The 24,693-nt window shown below is 32.0% G+C and overlaps 1 protein-coding gene across 9 annotated transcripts in view; it reads left to right on the plus strand.

The window, feature by feature from the left end:
- LOC106067687 (golgin subfamily B member 1-like) overlaps positions 1–24,693 on the plus strand; it is a 40,876-nt gene continuing 16,183 nt past the window's right edge. For 4 of the 9 annotated variants that reach the window (XM_056040236.1, XM_056040241.1, XM_056040235.1 and 1 more), the window contains exons 1-26: positions 28–206; positions 5,174–5,253; positions 5,993–6,060; positions 6,325–6,432; positions 6,909–6,985; positions 7,281–7,404; positions 8,942–9,055; positions 9,298–9,329; positions 10,052–10,208; positions 11,287–11,358; positions 11,906–12,001; positions 12,183–12,224; positions 13,203–13,322; positions 13,428–13,520; positions 14,562–14,642; positions 15,452–15,556; positions 16,224–16,298; positions 17,025–17,108; positions 17,414–17,506; positions 18,293–18,388; positions 18,709–18,920; positions 20,047–20,180; positions 20,879–21,922; positions 22,286–22,437; positions 23,080–23,304; positions 23,916–24,135. In XM_056040236.1, the coding sequence (XP_055896211.1) occupies positions 157–206; positions 5,174–5,253; positions 5,993–6,060; positions 6,325–6,432; positions 6,909–6,985; positions 7,281–7,404; positions 8,942–9,055; positions 9,298–9,329; positions 10,052–10,208; positions 11,287–11,358; positions 11,906–12,001; positions 12,183–12,224; positions 13,203–13,322; positions 13,428–13,520; positions 14,562–14,642; positions 15,452–15,556; positions 16,224–16,298; positions 17,025–17,108; positions 17,414–17,506; positions 18,293–18,388; positions 18,709–18,920; positions 20,047–20,180; positions 20,879–21,922; positions 22,286–22,437; positions 23,080–23,304; positions 23,916–24,135 (3,754 nt within the window). In that variant the 5' untranslated portion in view covers positions 28–156. The other 5 variants (XM_056040234.1, XM_056040243.1, XM_056040242.1 and 2 more) reach the window with 5 other exon arrangements.

The following is a 24,693-nucleotide window of genomic DNA, read 5'->3' on the forward strand; positions in this document are numbered from 1 at the left end:
AACTTATATTCATTGATGTGTATGTACTCTAGGCCTATTTTTTTTTTTTTTTACAGTTCCCTTTCCATTCTAAAGAAGTTAAGTTGACTGTCGTTTAAATATTGGTTCGTATATGCACAGGTAAAAGATACATGTGATCAAGATACCTGTATAGAGATGGATAGGACGGCAGAAATGTCGTCGCTCCCACTGGACTTTGATGGAAGGTAAAAAAAATAAAACACTTTTTCAGAACTTCAACTTGACAACACGGGTCTTGTTATTGAAACTTATTGTAATGTTTGTACTTTGTTACTAACTCAGCCTTTCTTTGTTTTAATGAATGTAAATCTCAGTTTATAAGTTTAAACTTTCACTAAAGAACCGTTTAACCCAGTGATTCAAAATAAGCGCTCTTTTTAAAAAATAAATAAATCAAGATCTAGCTAGATATCTATAGATCTAGATCAGATCTAGATCTAGATCTCTAGCTCTACTATGAGTACTAAACTATCATCTACTGATACTCGTAGTGTCTAGTCTAGACAGTCTAGACTCTAGTCAATTCTAGTCTAGTCTAGATTCTAGAACTATAATCATAGTTCATAGTCATACTATGGGCCCTATGGCTATATGGTTTTATTGTTATATTATATATATAGTATATAATTATATAGCATTCAATCATTCAATAAATGATACTGCATGCAACATTATTGCATAGTATCTATAGCATTATACTACACTCATACTCATAGACTGATAGAGTTCATAGAGACAGACTCTCTAACAGACTCTAACTCTTGACTCTATCTATCTAGATCTAGAGTAATTTATTTATTCTGGACATTACATGAATCCGCACAACTTGCTGTTTTTTGTGGTCATTACATCTTTATTTTGATATTTAATATTTAATGAAACGTTCGCGCTGTATAATGTGCATGTCCATTTTCCAATGAATCTGACCCAATTTCCTTCCATTTAGCTGTCTTTTTATGTAAGAAAAAAGAAATTCAAATTTGTAAGTCAGCTTGTTTTTTTTCCTATGTTACCAGGATGACTTTACCTCTTCCTAGGGTTAAGACTATATTTTTTGGTTGGCGAAGTCTATTGTAATGAGCCCACCAACATTTATTCTGTTTTTGGAGCTGATTTATTATTTGATTCATAAGCCAAGTTGTTTGATTTCATAAAAAAAATAATTTAATTGGGTATTTGTATTAAATTACGATTTTCTTACCAAAATTTATTCCAATAACCAGTTTTGGACATGAATATTAATGATCTTGTACTTGTATTATATTTTTTTGTTTGTTGATGTTTTTTTTTATAGAGAATAAATGGGCAGATGTTTGGAGTGAGCTTGAATGAAGTTAAATGTCTAGATCTAGACCTATTAGATTTTAGATAGATCTAGATTTTTAGAGAGAATATAGAGGATTCAGCTATTTAAGCAAGAATGGCCATCCTAGCCTCTAGCCTGTACTTTATTAAATGAATAAACAAAAAAACACTTGAGACATTTAACACACATCTAATCATGCATACATAATATAAGTCTAAAAGTTGGTGTAGAAGTCACTATCCCAGTGATCTAATTTGATAGAACAAGTTCAAATTTGTTCAAATTTTTATTTTTTGTGTTCGTATTTATGCATAATTTGAAAACATCTTTATTATTTCATATGAGGGGCTATGCCTGGGAATCTTAGAATTTAATTAATATTAATATTAAAATCTGAGTTTATTGATCCCAACATTTAGAGACTGTTTGGAATAAATTTTGGTGTTTGCAATCAAATAAAGTGTGTGACAAAATTTGTTCGAATTAAATGAAGACACACAGTCTCTTTGACATTAAATATAATAACAAATATAATAGGTTAGGGGTACAAATATTAGTAGTCATCCTTATTCTCCTTAAACTAAAGAAGATTTTAATACTTCATTTTTTTTTCTATGTCAAACCATTATCAAATAATGCGCTGTCAAAGTCAAACTTTGAATTTTTGGCCTATATATCTAGACCATATATATTGTAATTTATGCTATTCAAAAATTCAAAGTTAGAATAGAATAGAATTAATGAATAAAAAAAACAAAAAAAAAAAAAACACTTGAGACATTTAACACACATCTAATCATGCAAACATAAAATAAACCTATAAGTCGGTGTAGAAATCACTATCCCAGTGACTTAATATTTAAATTTCAAAAGAAATGTTTACTGATGATAGACATCTAGTATTTTAAACATGTTGTATTAATGTACTGAAAAGAGAATTAATCAAAGAAATCAAACAGAAGGTTAATAATTACATTTAGTAAAGAGGGTATTAGTTTACAACAGCAATGGCTATTGTTTCATGTGTACTCTTTTTCCGAATCCTTTTCTTTCCATAATGTCTTTAACAGTATTCTACCATTTTAAGGCTTGCCATTCTTGAAATGTCACGACTCTTTTTGAGTGTTCATACCATGTGTTTCTTTAATTTTTAAAACAAAAATAAAAATCTTTGCATCGTCTATATTAAAAACCCCTAGGTGTGAAAGGAAACTTTACTTTTGTAATTTTTTGTGGTTAGCCATGCTGTCTGTATCATGCACTTTTTTCTTAATTTCTCCTAATTTCTCAATTGATTAAAAAAAAAAAAGATCTCAAAAATTACTATAAAAATCTTTATATTTGTTTTATAAAATAAAATAAAAATATATCTAAAGATTTACTGCTTTAGGAGTATTCAAATTTCACACTAACAACACTCCTTTACTCATACTCTAGTCTGTAGGTCTCTACTATTGAATTACTTCTAGTTTTGACTGTACTTCATATGCTAGGTGATAATTGACAATCTGAATGGTTGGGGCCTTTTTAAATGGGTGCTGTATTGTATTACCTGAGACTCAGTTGACTAAGCATGATTGAATTTCATTTATCATGCATGAATGGATTCAGTCGTTTATTTGCTCCAAAAAATGAACCTTACTGATTAAAGAAACAATTTATATCTTTGTTCTAAGATTAGAACTGATTATAATCAACATTTAAAGATTACAATCCTATCTTCTCATTTAATTGTCTTTTTTTTTTTTGGTTTAGATAGATCAGGGGTCAACAACCTTTTAGTAGAGAAATAGGTTAAATATATTATATATTATGTATTATTATATTCTCCAAACTATGTATTAACTATATATATATATATATAACTGAATAGAAATGTAGACTTTGATGAGTCAAACATCACATTAGAATGAAAAGTTCATATGCTTGGATTTTACGTCTGTAGAGAGAATTAATCACTGGTTTTAGAAACTTTCACTCTCTGCTGTAATATATTTTATGTACTGTAGTAGATGCTTGCCAGCATTCACCTATCTAAAGTTCATTGATATACTTGGTCATCTCACTTTCATGATTTATTAAAATACTGTCATTAAATTACATCATTGGGAGTTGGACTGCATGATATTTAAGTAATATTAGGTTTTTAATTAGTGTTAGAAGCAATGCTAAGTTTACATACAATAATACTAATTAAATGCATTGATTTTTGCTTTCACCCTTGAAAAAGACTTACAATTGCTAGTCAAGCATCAAGCTGAACCTTTTATTAATTAGACTAATAGATGTAGTGTGACCTATGAAGAAATCACCAAACTATTTCCGTCGTACACTATTAATGTGAGAAATCATCAAAACTATTTTTATCATACACTATGTATGTGAGGAATCAACAAAACTATTTTTATCATACACTATGTATGTGAGGAATCAACAAAACTATTTTTATCATACACTATGTATGTGAGGAATCAACAAAACTATTTTTATCATACACTATGAATGTAAACAACAAAAACACTGTGAGACATTTATATAAGTTTCTTTTCTTTTTTTTTTTTAACATTTGTGCTGAAGAAGAATGACTATCCAGATAAGTATGCCCATATTATATGTTCTTCATTTTTTATACTTGTCCAAGTCTTCATTATTTGATATGTTCATGCAAACTAGGATAGAAACAGTGCATGTCTTAAATGGTTTTATTTGTCTAGTCTAGGCTTTAGATGCAGCTGTAATGTATAAATGATAATAAATTATTTCTGACTTTTGAGTGTCTAGAAAGAAATGGGCAGAAAATGATGTTCAATTATGGTTATTTACACAATGACAAACTATGATTGAAATGTAAATCTATATTGTAGAAAAAAAAAGACAAATTTATATGTTAGTAGTGTTGACATCACAATAAAGGTCTAGGCTACCTGACTGTATGTATTCGTTTTAATTTTTTATTGGAGGCTTGGGTCATTCATTAAAATTTTTAGGGCCCAGCATTGGTTTTCAAAAGTAAATATGGTTGGTAGGTTGATTGGTTGGTCATTTTGTATACCAGACAAAACCACTATATAGTAATACAGTTATATAAAGCACTTAGTGTAATAGAGGGCTTTACTATGCTATAGGCATCATTAGTGTCTTAGTTGTTAATTGTTGTCTTTTTCTTATTTTTCAGTTATCCATTTTAGTCACTTTTTACAATATTAAAGAATCTTCTTTAATACTTTGAAATTTAAAAATTAGCAAAAGAAAAAGAATTAAAAAAAAATAAATAGAGATGGGTATTTATATTCTAAGATAAAAAAAAAATCCACTATGTTGGTGTACTTATTAACATTTTTATTTTCTGCAAAATATTGTCCACCTTTTTTCTTTTTTTTTTTTAGAAAAATATTTTAAAAATATTTTTCATTTTTTTTAAATTGGATATTATGCTATAAAATCATTCTCACCTGATAGATTAACTTTATTTTCCCCTTGGTTTATATTTTTTTTTCCTCTTTTGTAGTTAGTTTTCTTCATCTGTTAATATCTGTTTAGTTTTCTTCATCTGTTAATATCTGTTTCAAACAATGAATTGTTTCAATTTGTTTGCAGTAATGGGTGAGTATTTTGTATGATGGATTAGTGGTGTCAGAAACCTGTGTTGTCTATTGGTAATGATTGTGGTTTATATATAGGTTAGTAAATGGATACACACTTTTTGTTTTCCTCAGTCAGAATGTGTACTTTGTTCTACATTGGTTCAACATTACCTTGTTGTTAAGTTTCTTTCATTCCTAATAATAGGCACAAATCTGTCTTGATGGTTTAGCATTATTTATTTCTGTTTTTTTTATTCACCAGCTTGGACCCGGCTGGGCTTCCAGAGATTACATTAGGGAATCACTCCCTTATGGGAAATCTTGACCAAAGCCCACATAATAGTAAGTTTTCTTCTTGTAATAATAATTTTAAAACTTCTGTTTGTCAACTCCCTTTTTAGTTTTTTTAATAGTTTTTATTGTATTTTTTTTTTGGTCTGTGTCAAATGAATAATAGTCTTATTTGTATGATTATTACATATATCATAGTTAGTCAAGTATCATTTATATGTAAGTGCCCTGTTGTGCAGATTTAGAAGCGGGGGTTACATTACAGCCATTCTTTAAATTGATAATGTTGAGTAAATGTAATGAAACTTTTTTTAATCTACTATGTAATGAAACTTTTTATAACGGACTAGATGCAAAACTTTCTTGTCTTACAATGCCTTTGATAAATTTAGATTCAGCATATGATAATAATTTCAACTTTTCTCAGCATATAATTTCAAATTCATGGTCTCTACCTCAACAAGACATTTTTTTAAAACCATATTGTGCAAATGATCATTATTCTCCATCTTTAAAGAAAGTGACTGGTGTTAAGAGGGCATTATTCTTTTCTATGGCATTATTTTGTGAATTTCATCAAAAATCCTAATTTGGCTAATCATGTGGAAAGTGCATTTAGAAACAAATTATCAATTTAGAATCACAGATACCAGCTATATTTTTATATAAGTTCTTTATCTTATTCACTTTTAGCCTATTAAAATTAATATATTCAAGCTTTTCATTCTTGTTGTTCAGAAATGAAAACTATTTTGTATCAGTAATTTTTACAAATATTTTATTCTGACAGCAATGTCAAGAGGTGCTACTGGAAGAATTTCTCCAATACGAGGTCGTACGATGAAGGAATATGACCAGGTTAGGATATACAAATGTTTTACATTTTAAAAGTTTTTAGATAAGAGTATCTACAATTCTTCAGAAAAATAAAAATTGATAGACACTGCTAAGTTGTTTGTATTTTCATTTTGAAGTATACTTCTTTTGTTAAAATACCTAATCAGAAAAAAAATTATTGTAAACAATGACACAATTAATGCATTTCATGATTCTAGATTTTAAACATTTTTTTTTGTTTGTAGTACTATTATAATTTTTCAAGACAATTTATTTGTATTGCAGCAAATCTCTGACTTGAAGAAAGAAAATTTCAGCCTCAAGATGAGAATCTACTACATGGAAGAGCGGATGCAACAACGCTACGGTGACGGTCAAGATGTTTTTAAGACTGTAAGTAACTGTTTATTTTATTAGTAGGTTTAGTGTTCTTATTTATTAATTCCTGCACATTTATAATGAAAGCTGGTTAAACTCATGAAAATTTCTGCAATATTTAGCCATGATTTAAATTCTTGAATACACTTATAAAAATTTTTTTGCTGTTGAAATGTTTGAGTAAAGTCATGAACCTTTTACATTGGTAGAGGGGTCCTCACACGCTCTTACTCTTAGTTCCTAATTTCTTTCATGCTATTTTAGTTTTAAAAATGCATTTAAACTAGATATACTATTAGGTACTAATGTCATAGAATGGCTTTACAGTTAATTTCAATTATATTATAATTATAAAATCTTGAGATATAAAGATATTTGAATAACAATGTATTCCAATACTTAAGCATTGAAAGCTTACAGGTGTGAATTCCTAACCTTAAGATATTGAAATTAAAAAAAAATGCTTTGTTATTTCCTTAAATTTTTTTTAGAACATAGAACTGCAAGTAGAAATTGATAACCTGAAAAGAGATCTGCAAGATAAACAAGTATTGGTACAGAAAGCTGCGTAAGTCTATTGTTCAATGGCAATAATATTTTTTTCTTTCATTACCTGATATTCTGTCTTATGAATGATATTTATATTCCCTCACCTTGCTTAAAATAATACTATCTTGATGTTTATCCTGTTAAAGTGAATATTGATCACATTTCTCCAAATGAATCAAACCTGCTAGATAGCAATAGTTGAATACAAAGTACAAATTGTGCTTAACAAACTGAAATAAATATACACTGCGTTAGAGCTATTAAAAGTTATTTTACTTTATTAGTTAAAATGTGTATTGCTATGTCTGTTTCAGGGTGGCCATGAAGACACTCACAGATAATCATGAACAGACAGTTGAGACAATGAAGAACAGAGTTTTAGCAGAACATCAGGGGGAGATGAATCGTCTCAAAGAACAGGCAGAGAATGCATCAAAGGTCTAGTAAAGTTAACATTATATAAAGTTTGCACTTTTTACATTTTTATATTAAGAGTAAATGAGTCACTCACTAATACATATTGAAGATGGTTTAATTATAAAATTACATAAGACTGTAAGCATGGAGGAAGTTCGTTATTACTCCATGTATATAATCTAATTCTCTTGGAGTTTCTGGACTCCCATCAGGTACCTCCCTATTTGGGGGAAAATGGAATGTTCTTTAGATATTGTGGGTACCAGGGAAATAAAAATACCAGGAGGACCTAAATCAAACCTGCTGCCTTGTAGGAAGTGGAGGGATCCACAATGGTTAGGGCACCTTACCTGAAAAAAAAACTAGCTTTCCAGAGACCTGAAAGGGGAAGCCCTTCAGATGGTTATGCTTAGGGCTAACAGCCCAGTCTTATAAATAAATATTGTTATAAAAGCTGGGATAGATGGATATAAGCTAATTAATGTTCCTCTTTGGGGCCAAAATTCCTAATTTTCAACCTGAGTGTTCCTCATTCTGGGTCTTATTCCTGCATGTCTGCAGAAGCTTGGAAAGTAAGTTATTGTGAGAATATGTCATAACACAAATTTAACTTCAAGTAATTCTATTAAAAGGTATGCTGCATTACATTGGGTATGGTTTGTTAAAAATAAAAAAAATTCATCACAATTTGTTTCTTTATGAATGTTGGAGCCCAAATTATCTCTTGTTAACATAATTTCTTTTTACATTGCCCATCATGGTTATTAGATCTAGATCTATATTTAGAACTTTTAGTTTCTAAATTTACTAGTGACAGTTTAACATCACATTTTTGAATTAAATTATCTATCTATCCATATACCCCCCAGTATATCATTTGACATAATAGTCGATCGTGCAAGTGTTACACATTCTGGTGCCAAAATACACATTTTGACCATCAGTGTTACACATTTTTACTTTTTTAGGTAGGCAGGTCTGCTATTGTTTTTTTTGTTTTTTTTCATACAGTTGTTCCCAATTGCAGTAGTTAATCTTTATATATTTAAGTATTTTGGAGAAAGAATTTTGAATTTGAAAATTTCATGGTTGTAATAAAAGATATAGAGGTGCGGTGGCTGGTTTGTAAAGAGCTTAGCCTACAAACCTGAGTGTTAGGGTTTGAATCCTGGTGAAGACAGGTATTTTTATTTTGGGATATTTAGGGCACCTCTTAGTCCATCATCCTTTAATGGTACACATTAGTGGGGGAAACGTAAAGATCATTGTGCTGGCCACATGACGCCCTGCTTGTTAACCATTGGCCAAAGAAACAGATGACCTTATCATCATCTGCCATATAGACCACATGGTCTAATAGGGGAACTTTACTTATATTTGTTAAAGTTAGAAAAAAATTCTCAAGTTTCCCTGGACATCTTTTGTTTACAGTATTTACTTCAAGCTAGAAATGAACAGCAACAAGTTTCCCACTATATATAGTTATTTTCATGGTATTTGGTTCTTGTTAATTTTTTACATTTCCAAGAGTTGTTACAGTATTTGTTTTTGCTTTCAGGACTGTGAAAGATACAGAAAGGAGGCTGAAGAATCTACCAAAAGGTTGGAGACATTAAAGCAGTCTCTGGATGATGCTCTGTTTGAGCTTAACTCTGTTAGTAAAGCCAAAGAGGTAATGCTTAAAGATTTTATAAATTAATTCACATTTTTTTTAAAAATAAATAATGATTAAAAAAAAAGACTCCCCAAATAAGAAAAAAAAAACTAAAAAAAAAGTTTTTTCTTAGTCTTCAAATATTTATAAGTAAAGCATATTTAGTACATTTTTCTTTTCTCTTTATCTCCACCAAGCTTCCCCGCACTCTTTTCTATTGATTTTGGTTAATCTTTTTATTTCCTTTTTTATTTCTTTAGGATATGTCAAATAAAGTGAAAAGAGTTGAGTTGTAAGTATAGACATTATTTTATTTATCAACTCATTCTCTAGAGAAACACTACCTAGCTGTGCTCTATTAGCCTAACCTTCTAGCAATGAGGCTACTGTTACTGGCTGAAACATTTTTATTTGCCAATCTGGTTTCAGAGACTGCCATGACAATAAAGTCAATTGACATGATAGTTGCGAAATTTTATTGCAGTTACAAATACTTAATGATTTTAGATTTTCTGACTAGGAAGTAAATTATCCACCTCCTAAAAGAAAAGTAAATATCTATTTCTTATTTGAATTTAATCATTCTACCTGTTTCTAAAACAAAACAGCTATTCACAAGTAGTAAATATATATCATTAACAATAATAATATATAATATAAATTTATACTTTTATAGAGTGCTTTTTTTTTTTTTGTAAAAAAAATAGGTACGGTACTCAGTAATGGATTGCCTAACTTTAAACTACTAATAAATTAATAATAAGCGTTAAAATACAAAAAAAAAAGTAAATTTTTTTTCCACGTATTGAAAAGGTGCCGGTACGCCTACCATCAGAAAAAAGACTGCTTTTATATAATGAAAATAGGAAATTCTTCTATAAATTTGTTCCATCAAGATAGCTGTATGCCTGATTGACACATGACCTTTATAAAAGAATCCCATACTTACATTTGATTCACATTCACTGATTCAATCAATTCTGGATGGTTTATTTAGTGTCTTTTACATTGCAGTGAGGTACAGACCTTAACTGCTCAGTTAAAACTGCTAGAACAGACAAGAGTGGAACAGGACAAAGAAAGAGTATTGCTCCTACAACGCCAGAAAGATTTAGAGCAGCAGATAGCAGATTCACGAAAAGACTCCAGTCGCAAAGACAGAGACATAATGGTGAGACCTGTTTTTTTAATCTTATGGTTGTTGGAAACTTTGCAGTTTGTTGTGGTTTTGTTTTGTCATGTGGTTAACAATTTGTTTCTACTCCAATTCTTGTTCAATTTTCAATTATTTCCCACATATTCTTAGTAAAAATATAATCTATCATATTAGACTTAATAAGATTTTATGACTTTTCCTGAATTATTCTTAAATTGTCTGCAACTTCTAATGAAGTTGTTTGCTGTTGTGTTAGTTACTAAGGCTGCCTTGTCATGCGGTTTGCGCCCTGGATTGTCTTTCTTACTTATCGATGGTCCCGGGTTCAAACCCTGCCCGCTCCCATCCCCTGTCGTCTTACGGAAGGTTTGGACTAGAAGTAAATTATCTTCAACTCTGAAGGAACATCTGAAACTTGTGAAACATTTTACAAACACTCTTTCTAGGAAGTTTTGCTTTATCTCTCAGTTTGCTAATAGCAGTTTCAGAAGCCTTCATCCAGGGTCTTTAATTCTTTAACAAGATTTGGTTGGCTCTTATAAAACTATTTATTTCAATATGTGTAGCCTATTCAGATACATACAGTAGACATATTTTGTACAAAAATATTTTTAGAAATCAAAACGACCTTGTTATAACTTTGTTTTTCATTTTCAAATTTCATTATTTCAGTATTTTACTTTTTGCACAGAATGTCAAGCATATGTAGAAAACAATTCTTTTCAAAACATTAATTTTAATTATTTTTTGAAATTTATTTTGAGACTGATTAATGCTGTAGCATGCAAGAAGTCACCTCTTTAGCATGTTGTGGTAGCTTCTTTAATCACCACATTCTGTGCATCATGGTTCTATCACTTACCATCTGCAAGGCATGAATTTTCAAATTTCTGTTCGTATTAGTTGGCACCTTATTTTGTCTTATATTAAGCATGATAATGTTGTTTTTTGAGACAATGGACACAAGTCTTCTAGTCCATGCATTGTCACATATGTGTTTGGAATGTATAATGGGATGTTTTTCTTTATTTTTCTTTTTTTGGTTTTGTTTTTTTAAATTTAATGTTGGAATGTGCCTGCCTTGTTTGTCTAGAGCCTGTCCAATCTACTGCAAAATGAGACACACATTGACACCAAGTCTGTCTTGGAGCCAGAACATATCCAGGTTTGTTTTTGTTTTACACCTTGCAAGTCAGTACAGCTCATTGGTGAAATCAAGGAAAGAAAACCCATTTTTGAAATACCAACAGTTGTCTTTTCTTTTTATCAGTCAAGCTATTTATTTCATTAGACTATATGTGCTAAATATTGTCATATCATTTGGACTGGACAAGATACCAGTGGAAAACAACAGTAATTAAACAACATTATCAACATTGCAAAATTAATAGCCTTTGTTTAACATGAAATTTTAATTTTCTTTTCATTATCAGTAAAATGTGACAACTGTTTTTTTTTTTTTAAACATCTTGACTTCAAATGTTTGCGTAGAATTGTCACGACATCACAAACAGCTGATATTTCCGCCCATTGCAAATGCATGCATTTTGCTTGCTTCTTAAATACTTAAAAGCCTTTTCATTACTATAATTTGGATGTTTTGATACTATCTTGACCAAAATTGCTTAGAAATATCCACTTGTTTCGACTGTACCCCTCTTATGAAACATATTGCTGTTAATGTAAATTATTGTACATTTTTCTGTTGGCAGGATGAAATAGAGGACTTGAGAGAAGCTGTGCAGAGGAAAGACAAAAAACTGCAGGAAATGGATGATCTTCTCAAACATAAAGATCATGTCATTGAGGTAGAGATTCACAACCATGTTTAGATCAATCAACATTTTTGATTCATTTATTTTCTTTTGTTAAATCATATCATTGCATTGTCATTAATTTGGCATTTAATTTAGTTAGTTGTTTTTTTTTAATGTTATTATGGTATCATAAATTGTAATGAATTGTATGATTGTTATCTTTCATGTCTAGAAACTTGAAGATGCTCTTAAGACATTGAGATCTGAAAAAACAGTAAGTATTATGTCTACTTCTTTAAACAAGTTTATCACAATCCATTAGCAGATCAAGTAGCTCTCACAGGAAGTTAATGACTTCAACTTTAAACAATGGGCTTTTTGTTATTTATTGACTGCTTTATTCTATTTGTACGACATTTGGTTTTAGCTAAGATTCAGTGACATGTGTTTAGGTTAAACTTGTATGACTTAGTAGTCTTGTAATAAGTAAAGTTCGCCTTTCAGACCTTGTGATCTATAGGGCAGATGATGTAAAGATCATCTGTTTCTGTAGCCCACAGTTAATGAGGGTGTCATGTGGCCAGCACAACGACCAACTACCTTTACTTTTCCCCAACTAATGTCAGGTACCCATTAGAGCTGGGTGGACCCTTTCATCATCATCATCTTTCCTTGGCGTTCCTCATGAAACATAGGGCCTCAGTAAAAACATGCCACTCTCCACTGTCTCTTGCTAGTCTTTTAATGGCTTCCCAGCTCTTTCCTGTCCTCTTGGCTTCATCTAGTAAACTGTGTTGCCACGTTTTTTTGGTCTTCCTCTACGTCTTGTTCCCAAGGGGTTCCACTCTAAGGCCTGTCTAGCTCTGTTGTTAATATCTTTTCTAAGGATGTAACCAATCCATTTCCACTTCCTCTCTAAGATCTGCTAATCTATATTTTTCTGTCCACTTATCTCCCACATGAACCTTTTAGATCCTGAAATTAAAAATCCTAGTCTTCACCAGGATTCGAACCCTGGACTCTTCAGTTCAAAAGCCAAGCACTTAACCACTCAGCCACAGAAACTCTGATGTATGAGATTACATAACCTTTATGTTTTGAAATGATCAGTTAGAGATTCAGTTCCTACAATACATCTGTACCTTTGTTGTTCTGTAGTCTATAGTTTCAGACTTGTAAACTAAGATGAGCAAGTTATGGTAACTGTATTGATTGATATCTCTGAACATTTTTTCCCTCTTAAAATAAATAGAATGTTGAAAAGAATGCAGAGGACACATCAACAGAATTGGAAGAAAAAGTGCAGGTATTAGCAAAATACAAGCGCAGTATTGAGGGTCTGGTTCGAACCTTGAGGGAAAAAGATAAGGAGGTATGAAAGATTATGTAAATTTGTGTAAATACATTTATTCCACTATTGATAAACATGCCACTGTAGTTGCTTATAACTAATTCTGCAACATTATTATGTTTCCAGAATAAGGTTAATCAGGAAAGGCTGAAAGCTTCACAGTCTGAGATAGAGAGGCTGCGGGAGGCTTTAAGAAAAGCTGAGTTGGAAAGAACAGAGGTCAGAACTTTTGTTTTTAAGTGTGCCGGTAATTGTATTGCATTGCTGCATTTAAGCATTTGACATTTTTGGTTGAGAATGTTATTATTTTTTATTAGTGATAAGCACATGTTTCATTACAAGTTTATTAAAAAAGGGTTTGGTTAACTTTTTCAGATTTAAATTTAGTGCTAAATTATGATTTATTTTTGTAATGAAACTAAGTCAAGTTAGAATATTAAAAGATTTGAACTAGAAATCTCTTGATTATAACTTTTGTTTGGTACAGATACTGCAATTAGCTTATAATTTTAAAGTCTCAAAAATAATTGTCAAATACACACATTTATTTTAATTTTTTTTTTTAAAAGTTCAGAAATTTTATTAAGATTTTAATAATAAAAAAAAATGAGGGTGCAAATGCAATGGAAGTACTGGTTTATATTTTTTTATTAATTGAGAGCCTAAAAGCCCAGGTAAAGAAATAATCAATTTTAGAACAAAAAAAATTCATTTTGTAGTTGATTCACAACTAATAGCTTTTATCATTAGCGTACCCTTGATATGCAAAGAAAACCAGTGTTCCCCTCTTGTATAAATATTTCTAAAATTTGTAGGTGGATGACATTGCTTGAATAGTTATAATATGCCAAAGACTAAAACAGAAAGTATTTGTGGCTTTTTTTTAAAAACATTTGTTCAGTGATTTTTCTTTTCGATGAAATATTTAAGTGGACACACTCAGTTCTTAAAAAAAAATGTATTGTTTGAGAAGTAACTAGTGTGATGTGTGTATATATAGATATATAGATACTGTTTAGTCATGCATGAGTTAGCTATCGTGCAACTACCTCAAGCATGGCCCTGATCTTTTATATTCTTTCATTTCTTTTTTTTTTTTTAGTGTTTTGCTGTGTCTAACCCACCATTTAATATTCTGTTTTTTTAATTTTTTTTTGTTGATATGCACGTGTATCTGGCCTCTGTGGTCATATTCATATGCTTGAAACAGTATGGCAGTCTGATTCCTTTGTAATATGTTTGAAAACCATGAATTTCTAGGTTGTAACTAGTGCAGCAGAGAGTGAGAGTACCAACAAGAAGCTGGAGGTACAGCTAAAAGAAGCTGATACTATAGCTGAGGTATTGTCTCTCTCCCAGGGGTTTCTGTGATACTGAGATAGAGGGGGTCCAACATCATGAGCCAAGGCAGATGTAAAGTCTCAATTATTTTAACTAGCTTAAGTACAAGACGAATGCCAACATGAAATAAGCCTATGAAATAATGAAATGTGCATATTGGAAACATAAATTGTATTTAGCCCCATGAAGTTTATTAAACAAAACAATTGATTGTTAGAAGTTAAGTGAAATTAAATTTATTAGCAGTTAATATAAAAGATTATAAAATATTTAAGATGTTTAATAAATGATTTGTTATATTCCCTTGGCTCATGGTGCTTGCTGTAGATGTTCATAGTAAATATTGTCTGCTCAAAGTAACTTAGTTTTTAGATACTATCATTTAAAAAAAAAACCAACAAAACAGTAATATGTTTAAATGAAAGGAATTTTTTTGAGTATCAGGATTATGGCAGTAGTCCAAGTGTTGCACTTTAACTCAGCATGAAATGTGTTTAGTTGTTAGTGTAAATGAATATACATTCTTTCAAAAGCAAGTTTTCCATTCATTAGATGTCTCTCATTACTCTTTAATGACTATTTTAAGTGTGTTGTGTCTATCAATAATATTTAGAGTTGTATGCTGTAACATTGAGGGTTGATATATTTACATAAAATTAATTATGTGTGAAACTAAGTTAATAATTTAACATTACAATATAGTTAAACTTGACTATACATTTTGTATTTGTTGCTATTAGTAATTACATTGTTTGTTCAGTCAATTGATGAAATCTATTTGTGCTATTCATGTTAATTTTGTTTTGCAGAATCTGATCAAGTCATTAGGGAAGAAAGAAGGAGAACTTGCCAGTTTCCAAGAACAGCTGAAGAAAGCCATGGAGGCACTCAATAAGAGTGAAGAAGCTTTAGAGGTGGGCACATTGTTTATTTCTCTTTTTTTTTTTTCACTCCAATTTTTTAAACTCCAAATATTAATTTTGCTCAAATGAAAGTCTGTAAAATTGTTAGTTTGTTTGTACAGTAGCATTGTCATTTAATACCCAGAGCTGCTCATTTCTGATTTGTGGAAATTATCTTAATCTGACATTAACTAATTGAGCATACCATGTTGAGATATAATAAATTTAAAATATATTTACTTGGTTGCTGTGAATGAGATTTTCACATTTTGGATCTGTATTTCCTGCATAGTAATTATCTTCTCTTGTGAAGTAACATCTGTAATTTTTTCGATAAGATATTACATTAATAAAATAAGATAAATTGACCTAAAATAACAGATCTTATTAAATTTCATTTAAATAATTAAGTCAATTAGCAACTTTTAAAAAAATATTAATTATATATTTTTTTTGCACACAAACTGTTGCCAACTTTTGATCTGTTCATCTTCCTCAAACAGTGTACTGAATTTCTAATGTACATACAGTGAATAATTCAAAATTTAAATGTTTTTTTTTTTAAACTTTAAATTCTAATAAATGATAAAGTGAAATGTAATTATTCTTAACCAATCTTTTGCTGCACTTGAAAACGATTATGTATTGATGAATTCTCTACATCTAAAAAAAAATCTAGGCACTCCAGGCCCAGCTTACTGCTGAAAGAGCAGATTTTGAGAACCAGCTTAAAGAGCAGGCTTTAAAATATCAGGTGAGTTAACTTCTTCTTGAAACTGTCAGGTAGAGTTGAGCCTTCGGCTCTTGGAACTCCAGGCCAGCAAAAGTGAACAAAAGCTCCCTTTCACCAGCCTGAATGAGAACAGTACACTGTTCTGTCTGGCTGGGTGTTAGACTCGCGGCCAGAAACCGCGTACACAGGGACCCCTGCCATTTTCCTTTTCTATACCAGGCTAACCATGCCGGACATGCCATTCATGTATCGGCCCCTTGAGGAGTGGCGCCTGGATTGTGACAAGGTTGTGGGAGCTTTTTTTACATGGAAATAAGAGTAAGTAAACCCAATGGTTACATTGATGACAAAAACAAACAAAACATGCAGTCTGGTCCATTTAGACTTTACGACAGGTTTGCAGTCTTCTTGTTCTTTATCTATTGGTAAGCCCTTCAGACTGTCCTCTTGATGGTCCTGTGTTAAAATCTAGCCCAGCAGGAGGTCTGGGCTAGCACTTCATTTCTTAAGGGATGTCTGAAACTTGTTCAACAAATGAACTGCTTGAACAAATTTATATTTTAGGGATAATGTCAACCAGTCTTCATGCTGAAATGTTCACTAAGAAAAAAAAATTTGACTTGAATTATAAATAAATCCAAAGTAAAAAGAAAACTAGTCGTTTTTTCAGTAAAAATATTTTTTTACATATTGATATGGTTTTTACATATAGAATATAAGAGTGACTATTTTTATCCATCAACACAGATGTTACTAGAGAGTAAACTGGAACCTAAAGGAGAACTGGACCACTTGAGGAAACAAGTGGAAGACTTGCAGAATAAAATAGCTGTAAGAAATATCTTCATTTTTTTGTTTAAAGCAGTTAGTGATTTTGATAGTAGATTCTAAGTACTGTTAAAATAAGCTGCAAAAAATATTAAGGATTTCTACCTATGATATTGAAAACTGCTTTATAGTTATATTTTTATGTATATTTATAAAACAACTCTTAAATGGTTTATCTTTTTTCTTTATTGTTTATTATGCAGCATTTATTTACACTCTGCACATTGACCTTCCTCTCTTTGGTTTAAATGTTCACATTTATTATTAAATGATAATTTTGTTTACTCAAATTCATCTTGTTTATTTAGGCACAAGGTGCAGAGCTGCTGTCCTCTTCTAGAGATAAAATAGACATTGCTGATTTGAAAAACAGACTCAATAGCAAAGAACAAGAATTCCAGGTAGAGCTTAAGTACACATTTTTTTTGGGGGGGGGGGGGGGGGGAATCTTATTTTTGCAAAGCTTATATCAACTCACTCTGTCTGTCTGTTTGGTAAAAAGTTTGTACTCATGATTTCTCCCACACCTAATCTCGGATCCAGCTAAAATTTTGCAGTTATTTCTTTTACCTGACAATACAATTATCAATAAAAAAATTTAACCTAATAGTTAATTAACTATTGATAAAAAGTTCACTTGTTTGATCTCTTGAACAAGGGAAAGAAATTGTAATTGACTGAAGTGGTGGTATAAGCTGAATTAGTCCCATTTTTAGGGTGCCTGAGTCTTAGTGAACACAAACCTCAAAAATAGGTCCAGACTCTAGAAACAATAGATGCTAAACAATCTTCCATGTTCATAAGCTCTCCACTAGCAGAGTGATTTCCATGTTGGCTTGAGAAGCCTGAGAAGGCTTGAGCCATGAATTTGAATTCAGGCTGTCCCCCCCCCCCCTTTTTTTTTTTTGTTCAAATAAATGCTTTTTTTTTGTTAGTCTAGATCTATTACAAATTTAATTACATGACTGATCCAAACTAATTGATAAGAGGACGCTTAATTTAAGTGTTTTTTTTTCAAGTATTTAAAAAATATTTTCTTGTTTCTTTTAAAGGTTTAAATATTTTTACTGAATTAACAGTTTAGCTAAATGTAACATCTCTTATTTAGTATATATAGACACACAATCAGGTTGTGTATTATTATATCTCAATTTTCTTTTTTTTTTTTTTTTTTGTGTCTTTATAAGAATTTGTTGGATAAACATCATGAAGATATGCTGACTTTGACTAAAGAGTTGGAAGCATTGAAAGCTGAACTAAGAAACAAGGACAAGCTGGTTCAGGTGATTTCAACATTTCTTCTTAGTAATGAAACATGTCTTTCCTCGAGTCAATATATATATAATCAAGAATTTGGCTAAACGAATTTCAGGTTTTCTTTGAATGTGTGTATACCAAAAATATTTACCAAAGAGCTGACATGGAGTGGTGTAGAGATGGTTAGATATAGTGGTCAAGTTCTAAACTTTACCATGTTACTAAATTGCTATCCATTTTTTTTTTAAATGGTTACCTAGCCAGACTGTTTAACTTTTCAAGCTAATTGACGATAATTGATTTTCCTTTTTTTTTCTATATTTTCTTTTCTTTATATTCATGGCAGGCCCCACTTCCTTCAATGATGTGGGACAATCGTCAGTACCATGAAACAGTTCACACCCATCAAATATATGGAGCCGGGAGCTTAGCCAGGCTGGATGTACTGGGTGATCCTGCTGAGCTGCTACAGGAGATCAGGTCAGCTACTGACAAGCTGAAAGAGGAGATTGTATTAATGGCTCGTCTCAATAATCTCTCCGAGGCTCAATGTGCTAGGTGACTAGTTTTTTCTTGTTTTGTACTTCATAATAATTAACAAATTTTAAGAATCACTATTTGTATTTCATGTCTCATTTTGTGTTTACATTGTATTTGCAACCTATCCCTGGTATTTAGATCATTTTGTTATTGCACCATTGAGGAAAATTTCAAATTAAATTAAAAAAAAAAAGAAAGAAATTTTAAAAGCTTAAAACTAGTTCTGTTTGGCAGTGACATTGTTGCTTAATAGATTAAGACCTTCAGACAAAGCTTTTAGGTAACAATCAAATACAGGACAATCACCAAATATGTCTAAATAAAAAATTTAACACTAAATCATTTGTTAGTGCTAGGTGAAGTTATGTTATATAAGTACATACGAGATGATCACTATTGCAAGTATTAAAGATTTATATCTTACCACCCCCATGGCCATGCTTATCATAGAGGCCTTAAAAGTGGTCTAAAAAACATTTTTTGTTTGCAGCACTAAAGGTCTCAAAAAAATATTATTTGTTTACTTATAGACTCTTTCCCTTCCATTGATGTAGTCATTCCATTCTTACTTTTACATTGATGTAGTCATTCCATTCTTACTTTTACATTGATGTAGTCATTCCATTCTTACTTTTACATTGATATAGTCATTCCATTCTTACAACATTGATGTAGTCATTTCATTCTTACTTTTACATTGATATAGTCATTCCATTCTTACAACATTGATGTAGTCATTCCATTCTTACTTTTACATTGATGTAGTCATTCCATTCTTACTTTTACATTGATATAGTCATTCCATTCTTACAACATTGATGTAGTCATTCCATTCTTACTTTTGCATTGATCAGCACTTTATTAGTAAACTCTTCAAGACCTGACAATCTTGCCATGTAAATGTACTTTAATGTTAGTGCAAGTTTAACATAGTCAAGATGTTGAGCTGCTGTCCAATAAACCCACAGGTTTTGTCAAATACCTCATTGGAAAGGCTGTTTTTATAGGTGATGCCTATTAGTATTTGCTAAAGCATGTTAGGTCCAAGACTGGGATGTTTCTTTTCAACTGTTTTGTATATCCCATAGTAGAAATTGCAAGGATATTTCTTTTAAGTAATGAAATTGTTTGAATTGTACAACAGAACTGAAAAAGAGACTCCAGGTAAAGACTTAGGAAGTGTTGAAGGTATACACCGTAGATTGGAGGAGCTGATGGAGAAAAATAACCAGCTGCACCATGTGATGGTGGCTCATTTGAAACAAGATAACAGACAATGTGAGTTCTCACAGCTTAGTTACGTGCTGGAGGTTGGTGGTATGTAATGATATGCCACTTTGTCATAGTGGGAAAGTATGTGTACAGCATATGTATTCAATACAATTAGGGCATTAGATCCTTCCTGGCCACTAAATTCTTGGATACTGATACTCATTGACCTTATACTTAGTATATTTATTTATTTGTAACTTGTTCAACCACTTTGAGTAGTGGGGGTAGGTAATGAATAATTGAATCCTTTTTAAAATCAATGTACTAGTTGAATATGGGGTAAATAAAATATAACATACGTGGTAGAAATAATAATTGTTACAATTTGATGTCAGAAAGTTTTATTTTATTACTGAAGCTGTTACCAAGAAATTAATTTCATTCTTGTTGTATCAGGGATTTGAAAAATATAGCAATTTAAGTTCCCAAAGTAGCAAAGCCAATAAAATGTTTCTTTATCAATTGTTCTTTTCTAGCTTAGAATCTGCTTGGTAGAATACTTAAAGTCTAGAGTGTGTTACATATTATTGATATTAGTGAACCTTCATTGTCCCGATTTTTTTGATACACTAAATTTTTTGATCATATTGAAAATCATAACTTTTAAGATATATATAACATAAGAGCTTTTTTTTTTTAAATGCATAGTGCGCGATAAAAGTTAATGATTAACATTAGCTAAATTAATGATTTACATATTTCAGCTGATAGTCCTGATAGCAATAGCTGCCAAGATGGTGGATACAGTCTGGACTCACCTGTTAGAGATGTTGTTGTAGTGAAGTATGCCAAACAGAACAATGGTGAGGTCAACAGGTCTGAGTCGTCATCAACTATTGGAAGCAGTGCCTCTTCTCCTGCATTCAATCACTCAGTTGGAGTGGAGACATATCCAGATGTCTTGGACAAATCTTTGCAGACTGGCCTAAGCTTTTACCACACTGACCAGTGGGCGCAAACATCTCCTCGCAGAGAAGAAAATGGCAACCAGGGAGAGGATTCACAACTTTCAGATCCCCTGCCCCCAACACAGATATCCAGCAGCAAGGACTTCCTAACTGGCAGTGAGAAGCTGTTAAGGCCTGATCATTCTAGTTATAATACCAGCAGTGCCAGCGACTCAGTCCTGAGGGGTGAGGAAAGCCTTGAAGACTATCACAACTTTAGGCATGGCATCAGTTTTGATGACTACTACTATGAGCTCTGCCGGCCTGACCGAGCCTCTGCTGTGTTGAAGTCAGACTCTAAAGACAGAAGGTCTCTCCCACATTCTAGAAACAGCAAACTCCCTGAGGGGCCTCACCAAACAGCTCCTCAGAGCCTCTTCCCTGGGGAGGAATCTTCACAAAATGTGGAGGACCACTGTGCAGGTGGTGATTGTAACTTTGCAGAAGTCATGTCTGATGTAGATGAGCCTGATGGCAATGGTCATTTCAAGGACACAGTTCCAGTATTTGACCAGGGTGAGGCACCAGACAATAGCACTTACCAGGTGGACTTAGTTGGAGGAGGTGATCACAGTGCATTGACTGACAACAGGAACAAGACTAAAGCATATAGATGCTATGAGGAGAGGCTAAGCTCATTTGTTACAGAGTTGCAGAACTCATCCTTGAAACAGAGCAGTGTCAGGCCTGAATCCACACAAGCTATTGATAACTTAGAAGAACAAATCCTAGATCACCAAATCCGCAGATCCAGTTGGGCAGAAGAATTGGAGCAATATAGAGTCACAAATGATGGCTTAGGTAACAAAGTTACATTACATTACATTTAATAATTTTAATTTTATTCTATAAATGAACAGTTGATTATTGATAGGTTGAACATTTAGGTGTTAATTTGAAATTACAATCTTTGATCTTCTTGGTTTCACTGTACATTCCAATGTAGATTTTAGAACCTTCTACCTTTTAGTCTAGATGTTCACTCTTACTTCTTAGTCTAAATTCATTCATTTAAAAAAATAAAGAAATTTAAATGATTTTAACTCATTTTCAAACCTTATTTCATAATATTTCAGTTTGGGCAAACAGTGTTCTTTTAATAGTATTCTCTTTGCATAGTTGTTTTTACTTTTCATTATTTCTCTTATTATTTGCTACACTTAGAGTTGAAAGCTGATAACTTTATGGAGACTGTGTCAGACATGTCAGTTCGTGAACTAAGGAACCTTGTAGCCAAATTGTACAGAGACCTTCAGGAACAAGACAGATTTATTGAGAGCCGTGTGCTTTCTGTAGAGGTTCCTGCAGATCATCAGGTTAGATATTTCTCTCAAGTTCTAGTTTTTTTTGTTTTATTTTTTTTTAAATTGCTTTTATATAGTGCATCTTTCATGCTTACACCATGCTCAGTGCACTGTAGTCCAATCTCTTTTGTAGACCAGTGGGGGGAGGGGATTTCTGTGCTGCCTCAGCAACACAACTCTTGAGCCCTGCAGAGCTCTTAGCTCCCTTGATAGATAGTCAAGCAGGGTTTTGCCTCTCAGCCACTCATAGTTTTCAACTATTTACTACAGCTTGAACCCATGGACTAGCTTGCCACCTGACAGGCTGCTGACATGTCTGAGACTTAGGGAAAACCATGGCATTGTGGATGTTGCCAGGAATTCACTGAAATAAATATAATCAGAGAAAAAAAATGTGTTTCTTGTTGATTTTTGTTTCATGCTGAGTGAACTCACTAGACATTTCTTTCCAACAAGAATATAAATAAAAATTCCACTAGGAGTTTATTTTGAGCCTACACAATTTGAAAAAATAAAGTTGGTTTTTCCTTTTATGTAAATTAGCTAAATTAATCTTGCATTGGACTTGGAGGGATTTTTTTCCCCTTCTGTATTCTTCTTTCCATATGCTTAATTTCTTAACATGTTTTTCTTATTTCTTTATGATTTTTGTAGACATCTTTTGCACATGCTGAAAACAAAACTGAAGATAACAGTTTGCTGGACTCACATAGCCAATCTTCTAAACTTGGACAATTGAAAGCGACGACTTCTTTCAAACCTTTTAGCCAATGCAACTCTGAACCTGCAGACAGTACACTGGGTGGAGCAGTGGCTTTTCTTGTGTCCCACACATCTGTTGCTGAGAATAAAGAGAAAATGACTGAATTAGAGACTCAGGTTAATGCTTTCATCAATTATTTGTTATACTAGAAGATAAGATAATATATTTTTAAATGACTTTTCTGTTTTCAAGGGACATAGTCACATAAACTTGCATGATGATCTCACTTGTGTTGTTTTTTTAAACAATTTCTCTTGTGTTAAGAAGAAACATGTTTTGGGTGCACACTTTTGAGTCTTTATGATCCATCTATGTGTTCACATAAACCTCAAAATTCTTAGTTGTGAACATTTTTAGTGCAAGTGAGATAGCAGTGATAAGAGGTTTCAACCTTAATTGAAATTTATGCATGACTAAATGCATGACGCGTAGGACGTAATCATCTTCTTTTTTGAAGTAACGTCTGTATTATATAAGATAAGAAGAAATAGTATCACACTCAAGACTTAAGAAAATGCCCTAAGACACTTGTATTACATCTGGCTCTAGAGTATTTGATTGTCAAGCCCTGTTATGAAATAAAGTCTAGGCTTTTACTCTGATTCAAACTTCAGCATCTGTTTTATATTCTGTCTTTAGCATGCACATTTTTTTAATTGGAAGAAAATAAAAAAAACAAACAGATTTTGCAATTCTTTTAATGTTACAACTTTAAAAATAAATCTAGATTCAGGAATTAAAAGGTCAACTAGAAGCCACAGAAAACACAGTCCGCTTGCTATCCAAGAAAAACAAGCTGTATTTGTCCACACTGGAGTCAGCGGGGTTATCCACAAAGCAGTTAAGCCGGTCCAGCAGTGAGTCTTGCCTTGGCAGTGAGCCTAGACCAAGTAGGTTAAGAGCAACATCAATGGACAGCTTGAGCCATCAGTGTTCTGATCAGGACAGTGAGTATATTTTGTGTAAATGAACATACATGCTTGAGATCTGCTTTTGGGTCTGGTGTATAAAAGGTGGGGTTAAAATGTCCAAGTTTTTCATCTGAACTATTTATTAATACAATTGTATTTCTTTTTTTTATTGATAGATTATTTTAGGTTTTCATGAAATTGGGGCATTTTAGCTATGGGAAAAATGTTTGGCTTCCGCATTGAATGTCAACATTTTGTATGATAGAGTAGGCCAGGGTTTTTTTTTTTTTTTTTCTGACATACCTGGATCCATTCATTGTCAATATTAATCTGACATTTGTTGAGTAAAGGCGTTTGGTAGTTGTGCTATCTACTTGAGACTTTTTATTCATTATTCAATAAAAAGGGTGAACTTGATGACATTAAGATGGCTGTCTGGTCGTGTGGTTTGCGCGCTGGACTGTCGTTTGGATTTATCAATGGTCCCGGGCTCAAACCCTGCCTGCTCCCATCCCCTGTCGTTTTGCAGGAGGTTTGGACTAAGAAGTAAACTATCTTCAACTCTGAAGGAACATCCAAAACATGTAAAACATT

Source organism: Biomphalaria glabrata, chromosome 9 (assembly GCF_947242115.1).
Source record: "Biomphalaria glabrata chromosome 9, xgBioGlab47.1, whole genome shotgun sequence".
In the NCBI taxonomy this organism is placed as follows: Eukaryota; Metazoa; Mollusca; class Gastropoda; family Planorbidae; genus Biomphalaria; species Biomphalaria glabrata.